At 43.8% G+C, this 12,087-nt stretch overlaps 1 protein-coding gene across 2 annotated transcripts in view; it reads left to right on the forward strand.

Moving 5' to 3' along the window:
• The first annotated feature begins 834 nt into the window (after nucleotides 1–834).
• Nucleotides 835–12,087, forward strand: part of CUX2 (cut like homeobox 2) — a 382,795-nt gene continuing 371,542 nt past the window's right edge. For both annotated transcript variants that reach the window (XM_029620055.1, XM_029620054.1), the window contains exon 1: nucleotides 835–1,449. In XM_029620055.1, coding sequence (XP_029475915.1) covers nucleotides 1,387–1,449 — 63 coding nt within the window. In that variant the 5' untranslated portion in view covers nucleotides 835–1,386. The remainder of the gene's footprint in view (nucleotides 1,450–12,087) is intronic.

Below are 12,087 nucleotides of genomic sequence, written 5' to 3' on the forward strand. Positions count from 1 at the left end.
GTGGCATCAGCCTGTAAGTTTGTACCTAAGGCAATGGAGGGTAAAAGTGACTTGCCCAAGGTCACAAGGACCTTGAACCCTTGTTTCCATGGTTTATATCTCACTACTCTAACTACTAGTTTACTCTTCCACTACAACCAATCCAAACAAAAATTGACGTGAATAATCATGAGTGGTAAATATTGTAATTACTTGTGGTCCCTATTCATATAACATAACATAACATGGATTGATCATCTACTTTTAGACTATGATTATGAAACTATGAATGCAATTAATGCAAACTTTGATGTGCCATTCAAGGGTTGCTGGGAGGCAGAGGGGGAGGAGAATAGGCCTCCATAGCTAAAGCAGTCCATGCAGAGGCACAAAATCCCTGAAATATCAGGCCACTGTTCAGTTCCGGCCCGTTTCCTGTTGTTGCGGTTTTTCATTAAGTTGCCAGGTAAGTTCACCTGACTTTTGTTCCTTTAAATTGCTGGAATGCTCTTCTCCCCGCCTGGCTGTTCCTGGAAGGCTGGGACTAGCCGCTTTATTTTGTAGACCTGGAGGCTGGAAGGGGCTTGGCCGCCCGTCGCCCTCGAGTTGCTTCCTTGGCAATAAGGGGGGGCTGGAGCTCAGGGGTGCGCGGGGGCAGTGTTACAGCTCGGCCTGCAGGTCAAGCTCAAGTTCTGCACGCAGATTAATTTTGTGTTTCTCTGCCTTGTGGGCCGATTCTACTTCACTGCGTTGTAACTTTTTCCGCGCGATTCTGTTATCTATTTGCTTTGTTGAGTTTTGTGGTTTTAGTTCCTGCGTTTCAGTTGTGTCCTTTTTTTGGGGGGGGGGGGGGGTTACATTTTTTCTTTATTTGCCGTTTCTTATTATTAATTTCCTTATGTACGAAAAATCACGCAGTAAAAAAGGAAAGGGGCTGCAAAACCATGTGGCGGGAGATGAAATGAACGAGCGCCCCAGGCCAAGGCTGAATCGCACGGGTATCCTCTACCCCCCCCCCCAGCGGCTCAGGAAATCCGCCCGCAGCAATCCTGAAGGAAATAAAAAAAAGGGGGAGACCACAAAATAAGTTTCCTCGTCCCCTGGCTCGGCTGCTGCTTGAATTGCGCGGCCCCCCCTCCCCTCAGCCGCACGCCACGTCCGTATCGATAACTTGGGCAAAGTCAAGTGCAATCCGATCGCGGCGCTGCCAGTTTGGCCCGGGAAGCGCTTCCTGCCTCCTTTCCCCGTGCATTTGCTGTGGCTGTCGCCCTCCTTCTTTCGCTGCTTTCATTGATTAGAAATGTAACAGAGGAGGAGGAGGAAGCGGCTGGCGCGGGGAGTCCAGCCCGGATATTGAGTCCAGCCACCGAGCAAAAAAAAAAAAAACTCTCTTCAATATCCCCCAAGATGGCCGCCAATGTGGGATCGATGTTTCAATATTGGAAGAAATTTGATCTACGACGGCTGCAGGTGAGCGGCCACCGGGCACCGTTTGGCGAAGGAGGGGGGGCGGGTGGCCCGGCAGAGGGGTGGGAAGTGGCGGAAAATGGCTTGGGGAGGGGGCGAGTTGGAGGGGGGGCCCCCCAGCCAGGGCTGGCTGCCGGATTGATAGGTATTAGAAATTGATCGCGGGCTCAGCCTTTGTTCGGTTCAATCATTGATCGGCGGCGGCGGCCATGGAGCAGCGCCGGAGCTCCGGCCCGCGCCGCACTTCTCTGCCCCGCTCGGGCCGCCGGTTCGCCACTTTGCTGCCCTCCTTTTTTTTTTTTTTTTCCTAATAACTTGGATGGAGCCGAGGACTCCTTGCCCGGGAGCGGTATTGCTGCTGACCTGGCTCTGCCTCCTGCTGCTTTTCGGGACTTGATCGCCTGACTTGGACGATGTAGTTTTCTGATATTGTTTATTCCCCTGCAAAAACTAATATTCCTGTTAATAAAATATCCACAAGCTGGGAAGTTTGCAATCCTGCCCGTGGACTTTTAAACAGGCTGGGAGCTGACATGTTGATGACTGGGGGAGACTTTTTACATGGAGCTCTCTTCTGTCAGTGCAAACCGGTGGCTGCTGCACATTTCCCACGGTGTGGACCGTAGATCCGCCTCCCCCCGGAGAGCGCGGAAAGCAGCTGCACTGAGCCCCCTTTAAATGAAAGCTGTTCTAGGAAGAGTAAGTTACCGGGGAACTGATGCAGTCAGCAGACCTATTACAGACTCTTGGCTTGTTTGCAAGGATAATTAGCTTACAACTCCTGCTTTCTGCCTATCTTTTAAGTTTCTTAAACATAGACCAGTCCAAGTCATCACTGACTATAATAGATTTATTTATTTTTTATAACAGCGGCGAGAATTGTATTTGTTGTTTTTAATATTTCCTGCATTTGAATTTGTGGACATGGAATGAAGGCTTTAATAGCCGAATGTATGTTGATGTAATTCTGTTTAGCAGTTGCTTGCATTCTCTTGGGTGTTAAGGGCACTGGTAATTGTCTATTCCCTGCTAATGTTTGTAAATCAGACCTGGGCACAGTGACTGGGGGTGATTGATGATCTGGAAGAGGAGCGGTGACGAGAAGCCTGGCAGACAGACAGGAGAGACGCGGATCTGGCTGGAGCCCTTCCACGCTCCATTGTTCCGGTCTGGAGAATTCGGCGGGCGGGCTTTGCACCACTGGCATTTTGTAGGTTCATTCATCCCCCTGCATGCCAGCTCGCCAAATTTTCGGTAGCCAGCCTGATAGTATTCCGTCTTTCTAGCCTCACTTAAACAGCGCAGCGTTCACCGATTGGCTGTGCCTTAGACTTGTACTGGATGTTGCACATTCATTAGGTTAAAGAGAAGCCTCTGTGTGCGGCTCCTTAGGTTTCCTGATGCTGCATGCATTGGACTGTGAAATTACCAATAAGCTCTTTTGTTAAAATTTAGCAGAGGAGAGCTGACCAAAAAAAAATAAAAAATGCTGCTGTTTACATTACAGTCGCTGTTAAAACAATAAGCTAAGGGTACATGACGAGGGAATGATTTGAAATCGTCTGACCTGGAACTAGTAGAAACGGGCAGCTTCTCATTTACATGGATATTAAATGGGCCGATCCCTCTGGGTATTAAGAGTTTGAAATACTGCACGCCTCGTGTTGGAGTAAACACATTTAAATACTGTTTATTTACTGCAATAATATAATATATCAGCCGTGCTCAGCACCAGCACAGTTTGTTTTCAGGCCGAGAGGACTTCATGCATTTGCAGTGCCCCCAACCTATGTGCTCGGAATCGGCGGCTCTGGCATGGATTTTCATTTCTAAATATTTTGTTTATTAGATTGCTGGAAATGGATTTAGCGTGCTGGGCGCCGCTGACGCAGGGCACCCCTTTGGTCTATTATGCTAATAACCCTCGTCGCACAGCGTTGTCTCGACAAGTTTTTCCCGGCGCTAGAGGCGGGCTCTGACCCACCCTGATGAGCTTAGCTCGCTGCCCGCTCCCCAGTAGGAGGCGCTTGGCCTCCCACCCATTCCTTTTTATTGATAATTACAATTACTAAATGTATACTTTTCAGTGCCATCCATCATATAAGCAAACAAAAATTCCTTGACCTTAATCACATCTCCATTTTATGAATCCAGAACGAAAAAAAAAAACAAAGCACAGCGAGGGCTTGGCCTTCCCCCAACATCCCTGGCCGAGCAGACAAGGCGACCCGTCAAGTCGCCCAGGGCCCCAGCGACTTTTACCCCTCCCGCCGCCACCCCGCTCCTGGTCACGGTGAGAAAGGTGACCTTGTGCCAGTTCAGCCTCCTGCCCTCTTCTCGCTGAACGGAAAATATGAAAGAAAGTCTGAAGCAATCCATTTATGGTTTCCCCCCTCCCAGGCTTTTTTTTTTTTTTTTTTTTTTTGCCGGGGCGCACGGGACTGTTCGTCCGGGACGCAGACCGGCTGGCCGAGCTCGCTCCCCCTTGATGAATTGTGGGTTATATGCAAAACAGGCAGCCAGCGTCATTCCCCGGGTAGAACTTTGGTCGGAATGGCGCGGAGCTGCCGCCGCCGCAAGTAGACTGGGACACGAGAATAACAACCAAAAAAAAAAATAAATTCCTCCCTGCGATCAGGCCAAGGCATATTTCATACGGTTATGAGCTTGTTTTACAGTCCGCATTACTAATGCAGTCTATTTTTACAGCTACCTTGTGTGTAACGGTAGTTACCGGATTCATAGCATCCTCATGTTTCGTTTAGTTTTGATTTTCTCTTGGCTCTTGTTGCTTTTAATAGCCTTCGGTTTTGCCTGTGCCTAGACACTGTCTGCATTGATAGTGTGCTGTGCTCTCGGGCAGAGGCTGGGGGTGTGAAGAATGGGAGCTGAGGATTTTTTTTTTTTTTTGCAAAACCCCTTCAAAAAGATCTGACAGCTGCTTTAAAAAAATAGGAAAGAAAAAGAAAAGAAATCTTTCCATCCAAGAAGAGGCTGGTACCCTTGGGAAGCGTGAGTGCTAAAAGAGAGTTCTTCAGGTGCTGTTGGATACTATAAAATGACCATCGCGCTGGCAATGTAAGGGGTAGGGATGATGGCCCAGGCTACTTGCCTTTGCCGCAGAACGCAGGGATTCGCTTCTGGGTATTCAGCGACGTAGCAAACACCTTTGGGGATGGGGGGGATGGGGACGATGCCCTGGGGATTTTCGCAAGTGCGTGCAGGACTTGACAGCCCGGCCTCAGAGAGCCGTGCGGACTTCCAGCCTGGCCCACCTCTGCAGCTTTCGGTTGCACCGACTTTGACGCTGCTTTTTCGGAAGTTTTGGTCCTTCGCCCCAGCATCATCGTAGACGGGAGGGACCTTTTTGGGGAGGCGGTTCCAGCCTTTTCCGGGGGGGAGGAGGCCCTAAGCTCCTTCTGCCTCCTGAGACTGTGGAAAAGGGCCTGCTCCATTTATTCTCTCTCATCCTGGTTTTATTTTGTCGCTAATAACTTTTGGCAGCAGCTCCCAGCCAGTATAAATCTCTTCCCTCTGTCTCTCGGATTCGCGGATAGACAGGAAGAGAAAGCACAAGATAGATTAGCTCTTTATATCTGGACAGACTCTGCATGTTTCTATGCATTGTTTTCTTGTACAGCTCAATACCAAAGCTGACCTCTGTTGTGGCTGTAATATATTAAATACAGCAGTGCCTCTTTGTAAGAAAACTCCTTTTATAACAGACTTTTGGCTACCTGCCGTTCAGGTCGTCTTGTTCACTTCTTGTTTGTTTTAGCAGCACTGGCCCATTGTATGCTAAGTATGTTATTATCTTCCAGCCCCTCTGTTATGAGGAGGAGTGGCTGCAGCTTGATTGATTTATTTAAAAGATTCACGACCCCCCCTTCGATTGTCAATTCTTGGTGGTTTAAAGAAAAAAATTCATAAAATGTAAACAGCAGATCTTTCCATGGTCTATGGATTCCTCACATTTTTAATGCATTGTGGGCAAGGAGCTGTTTTGTTGTTTTTGTTTTTACGTTTGTTATAATATGATTTTGGTTTTTTAGCCCCCCTCCCCCCTTTCCAAAAGACCCTCAAGGCAACTTACAGCATTATTAGTATTCTGCTGTAGTACGTCCCTTCCCCAAAGAGCTTGCATACCACTTTACGTTAGTTTCTAATTTGGGGGGAAAAAAAGGTTTATCAATTTAGATGGCAGCGAGCAGCCCAAGGTCATAAGGAGTGGCAGTGGCCACGTAGGAAGATCCTTCATCACGAGTCTAAAATATGCACTCCCTTTTGGGGGTGGAAAAATGACTGAAATACAAGCTGGGTTGGCAAAAAGCTAGGAAAGGTTTCACTCTCCTTCCTTTTTCCAGGTTTGGGGGTGGGGGGAGGGACTGAGGAGGAGAGTGAAGAGCCGCACAGAGAGATGCCCTGGGCACTTCAATACTTGACTACAGGTCTGCCTAGCCAATAGTGGCTCTGCATTAATTTAATTTCCTTCCTCATTGTTTGAAAAGTGCGATTCCTTCTGACGTTGTTGACTCCCAGAAGAAGTGGGTTGACTGTTCAGACCATGTTTTATGTTCAGTACCGGTGTAAAAATCTGCTGGGTATCTACAAGCTCTTCTGCTTACCTTAATGTTAGTTCCTGTTGAGTAGCTGATTTTGGCGATTGGAAAAGCCTTTAATGGTTACTTAAGACTTAGTCTTCATCATGCTGTTGGGGGTTAACATGGAGGTTTTGCTTCCTCAGACATTGCTTTTGGCAAACAGGGAAATAATTACATGAGAGGTTTTGAAAGGGTGGTATGACTTGATCTGCAAGGCACTCCCCATGAGGAATTTACTGCCAGGAGGGTCTTGAAGTCTTCATGAAGTCTGGGATACATTTTCTAATTCTCAAATTACCCATGGCAGGTTGAATAGTTCATTCGTACTCTTAAGTGTGACCAGAAATGTGGGGGCTATAGTTCCTGGTTATCATTATTTATTCATTTTTATCCTCTGTCTTGCCAATTCTCCTCAAAATGGAGGTTAACGGAAGCATTAATCTTAATTGCTCAGTTTAAATGAATAGATATAAAGACTCACCCACCATACAACATGAATAACACATACATAAAATAATGCCATAAAGCAATACAATCCCAGGCATAATCATAATTGTCCCTGCCTTTTTAGTATTCAGTTGTGAAAGTGCAGAGAATGCATTACACAGGATGTAGAAATTTGATGAGGAGGAGGCAGTGGGATACGGTCTGGGGCAATATATAATATTGCAGATTGGGAGTGTAATTTTGTATTCAGAATACTGTACAGTGATTACATAATATCTTAGTAGAGGATGGCAGATAAGGACCAGTCTATCCACTTGTATGTCTGCATCACTCTAGCTAAAGATGTAACCTGGTTATTAGCCGTACAAAACTGAGAGCTTGCAGGAGATCTCATCTTATTCGGGTCAACTAGGTTTGTTGTCTTCTGTCTTTGGTTGATTTTGGATGAATGAGACCATAAATTCAGGGAGGGCCCCCCCCCCCCCCATCTCTTCCCACCCTGTTCCTACTGTGCCTTCTGCTTCCATTCCAGGTTTAGAATTTGGTTAAGGGGACATGTAGCTTGATGAGGGAAGACCCCAGCACTGTTCATGAGGACATTTTATGGACTGTGGTCTAGACCATTTTTCTAATAAAAATTTTGAACATTAAAAAAAACAAACCCCAAGAATCATAGGGAGCAGCACGTATCAGCCTCACTTCCAACTGTGTTTTGCTTCAGTCGCACTGCGTGAACCCTCTACCCATATCTATTTGCTGATTAAAAGGCAGAAACGGAGCACTTGTTTCTGTGGGGAGTGTTTGTAATAACAACTCTGATTGTTTGCAAATAAACAACTCTGACCAAGTCTTAAATCACACAATAATATATTTATTATACTGAGTATAAGCAATGGTATACGCAGGAAGCAAAGGTATACTTACAACAATGTACATAGCACATCTATGGTCTGGAACATTTGCTTAATTTTTTCTTTTTGCAAGCTCTTTTTATATACATTTTCAATAAGCTAATTGATAACTACTATTTACTCCAAACCACAAGATTTCAGTTAACCTCGCTGCAAATACAGCTGTTCTTTGTTCCCGTTTGATCTTATCTTACTTCATATGTACAAACTTTCTTCACAGATACCCTTTTTCAGATCTGTTATCTTCACAGATACCCTTTCTCAGACCTGTCATCTTCTTATCTTATGCTCATCCTGTGACTTCACTTGTTGACGTTTCACCTGGATTCTGCTAATGTGTGTGTTACCAGGCCATAGTTCATATGTTGCTTTGCAAAACTAGGCCATAGTTCACCATAGCTTCTTCTTCTTTCTTCAGAGCCTTAATTCATTTTGAGGCCTCTGGTATTTTTTCCTTCAGGATATTCTACAATCCTCCCTTGAGCCAGATTGACTCTGGCTCACATTAGGTGTCTTCATTCTTCACACAGGGGAACAGCATAGAGACTAGGGTTTTCTTCTTTGTATCTGTGGACACCTCCCTAGGACCTCCCTTTTTTAACTGCTCTCACTTTCCGTTTCCCAGCTATCATCTGTACTGATTGTGGTTTGGATCATTCTAGTAGTTCTCAAGTTTATATTGCTATACGCTATCATATTGGTTACTGGTTTTGGTGTTAGCATCTTTGGTCGACAATATTGTAATACTGAACAAATACATGGAATACAAAAACATAACATTATACCTAAAACTAGTAATCCAAGAAAAACCCCTACTATCCCCTTCAAATGACTAGATAAGTTAGAAAACCAGGAGGTTATGGAATCCCACCAAGTTACTGAGATTCCTCCCTCAAAATCGCTAGCTTGAAGTCTAGCCAGTTCTTGTATCTTTTGCATTGCGTTGTAAACTATATGAGAGCGATTAACCACTACTGTACAACATTCAGAGCTATTAAGTACTGTACACAATCCGCCTTGGGCAGCCAATATATAGTCCAGACCATGTCGATTATATGTAGAAACAGTAGTTAATTCATCTACCGTGTCTTGAAGGGCTTTAAGGGCGATCTCTAATTCATGCGTGACTACATGGAGAACAGATTGTAGTCGCCGAATGGCCATTCCCAATTCAGCTGCAACTGCAGGTTGGGCAAATGGTAACCATGAGGTATAGCTTAATGCGTCTAATCTAGTTTTAGTTAAAGGGTAGGTGGAATTAATATAATCCAATGAGAGTTGGATTGCTTGATCTTCAGGGACAGCTGAGGGAATACTCCTTCGGGAGCGGGTATGCATAGGGTGATTTAATGGAATAATTCGAGAAAAATAGTTAAATGTAACTAACACACAAAATTCATAGTATGTAGGGAGTTTGAGGAAAACTATTCCATCACACAACCAATAATGTCCAACATAAAGATTTGCAAAGTTTTGTATTACGGTATCATTGCTATTGTCATAAGGGCCATAAACAAAAGGAGATTTATATTTTCCTAATACACTACAAGGAACCAAAGATAAGTCATTTTCAGATGAACAGTTATTGTCTGCTATGTTGAAGAGGTCACACAGACGTGGACAGACAGTGTATGTAGAATTGAAAGTGCGTATGTATTGGGTGTCGGTGGCTACATGTACAATCTTGGACAGATTTGCTATACATGGGAGGCAACCTGGTGGAGGAGATGCAGTAATATGTGAAAATGTGCAATTACAGCTTATTACAATGTCAGTGAAAGGGGTGCTGGGTAAGATGGTTCCCTTACGAATAATCCATGTTGTATTGTATGTGGAGTAAGTATAGTTGCAAGGAATAGGGTTCGGGGAAGTAACATTACTAAGGCAAAGAAAACCATTTTTTGGTAAATCAGCTGTAAGTGGGGGAGGTTTGGCATTACCCAAATATTGTGTCCATGTTTGTCCTGCTAATGGATCTATGGTTATATTGTGTTGTCCATTATCTTTAAATCCTAAAATATGGTGTAATGGAACTGGAAAGGAAATGGCTGGGACATGTGAATGGGCTTTTTGATGTGGAGTACAGACGATACAATCAGCAACATCTGCTGGAAGAGTCTTTACTAATTCTTGTATTGTCTGTACCCACAAATTTGTTAAACCTGAAACAGGGGCCTGTTGGAGAGGGAAAGAAGTAACAAGTGGCCATGTATACGTTAGTACATATAAACAGGTTAGTAAACATAACATTTTCTTTTCCTGCAGTCGTCAGTCTACTTCAGAGAGAAAAGATAATGCAACAGTCCAATTATAGTATCGGATTAAATGTCCGTATATCCGACAAATGTACCCAAGTGGAATGTTCAGATAGTTTAGCAGCAGTATGGCTGAGGTCTGTGATAGTGAAAGGTCCAACGTATATCGGATCCTTCCAAGTCTTGTGGGTGTAATTCTTTCGTAGTACTTGATCACCTACTGAAAAGGAAGCGCAAAAAGATTGTTTAGGAACCTTTTCGATTCAGTCTGTATGAGATCTGCTGCCATGGCTACTAGGGGCTGAACTTTTTTCCAATACTCTACTTGAGTATCAGTTTGTCTTATTCTCACCGGATTCATAATCCGTCCTGTCTGTAATTGAAATGGAGTAATCTCATGGATTGTACCTGGCGTATTCCGTATATTCATTAAGGCCAATGGTAATACATCCAACCAGGTATATAATTTGTTTGTTTTGTTTTTATTTAATGCTGCTAGCAATACCCTCAATTTTGTTTTCAATATTCCGTTATATCGTTCTACCAAACCATTCGAGGTTGGCTTATAGACTGACACACGTCGATGGATAATATTACAGATCTCTTGTAATTCATTCATAATTTGATTATTAAAGTGTGTCCCATTATCAGATACAATTTTGATTGGACATCCATGGGCTGGTAAAATTCTATGTAAAAAGGTATCAATAACTACATGAGCTGTTTCTTTTGTACATGGGAAAGCTTCTATCCAATGTGAAAAGCTATCCACCCATACCAATACATACCGTTTTCCTTTAACTGCTTCAATCATATCAGTGTAATCAATGTGCCATTCCAAACCTGGTCCCTGGGGGATAGGCAAGTTCCCAGGACTCACAGCTGGGCCTCGACGAGCTATATGAGTAGAACAGACTAAACAGTTATGAATTATCTGTACAGCTAAAGCATAAAGATTCTGGTTCCAATGGTTACTTTGTATGCCTGCTAATAGTGCAGTGGCAGACAGATGCATGGTTGCATGCCATGCAAAGAAGTATCGCAACACTTCTGATGTTGTCAAACATTTTTTTCCATTAGGGTGGAGCCATTCTTTCCCTTTTTTATAACATCCAATTGTCACCCATTTCTGTAATTCCTCACCACTAGGTTGTTCATGGAGTATGTCAAGTGGCATGGGATATGGAGTATGCATTAATTCTGAGCTAAACCGTGTTTGCATAGTCATTAGTTTCACAGTAAGCACTTCTGTAGCAGCTTTATCTGCTAGGTCATTTCCTTGTGCCTCAAAACTCATGTGTCCAGTATGTGCTGGCGTCCATACTATAGCAGTTTGTTGGGATTTTAAAGGTGAGAGTTAATCCAAATTGAGTAAGTAGGTCTCGTCCTAGTAAATTTACAGGGCAATGTTCAGCAATTAAGAATTTAACTGAAGCTTCTCTTTTACCTTGTGTAGTGTTAATTACTACTGGGGTTAATTCAGTTAAATGTTTTTTACTGGGCTTGCCATCAAAGCCAATAGTGGTGTTTGTTTCAATGGATCTTTTTACAGCGCTTGGTTTAACACAAATAACAGATGATGTAGCGCCTGTATCAATCAAAAATTGCATTGGAACCTGCTGAGGACCTACTAATAATTGAATAAATGGCTCTGAATTATGTAAGAATACAGTATCTCCCTGGATCATTCCTCTATTCCCTGCAGTCTGTCAATAATTACCTTGGTCCCACACAGGGAATTGTGAGGGCTGTTGGCCAGCCTGTAACTGAGCTGGTGCTGATAACGGCGATGTCTGCAATGTTTGGTTAAGCGGCGGCGGTGTCTGTAAAAATGTTTGTTGATCAGGGACTCCTGATCGCCTGCATTCAGTTGCATAGTGTCCAAATGACTGGCAATTCCAGCACTGCACATGAGCTCTTCTATCAGGGGACGGTCTATTCATTATCCCTTGTGCAAAACCTCTTCCTCCCCTTCCCCTTCTCATCCCTCGACCTCGGGGGATATAGGAGGGATATGCTCCCTGATATATTCCTTCATACGGGGTACGCGGAGGACCCTGTATCACATAACAATCCTGTATATCACTGCCTTGTAGGTTTACTGTATCCTGATTTCTTTGTGTTTTCATATTCTTTTTCTCTTCTAAGTCCGCTATCTGTAATGTCATTAATTTGCTAGCCATTTTCTGTTGCTCTTTATTAGAAGTTCTTATCATTTTGCAATGCACTGAGGCGAAATGCATTAAAGTGTTTCTCACCTCTGGCCATGTTTTTGTTGAAAGTGCCACAACATTATTCAAATTAGTCTGCATATTTGCAGGCAAAGTAGCATAGAATAAATGTAAAAATACAGGGATGTTTGGCTGTATATCAGCATCCTGCCCAGTTTGTGCCTTATACATGTCCATACATTTTGTCAAGTGCATT

This window comes from Rhinatrema bivittatum, chromosome 11, assembly GCF_901001135.1.
Source record: "Rhinatrema bivittatum chromosome 11, aRhiBiv1.1, whole genome shotgun sequence".
In the NCBI taxonomy this organism is placed as follows: domain Eukaryota; kingdom Metazoa; phylum Chordata; class Amphibia; order Gymnophiona; family Rhinatrematidae; genus Rhinatrema; species Rhinatrema bivittatum.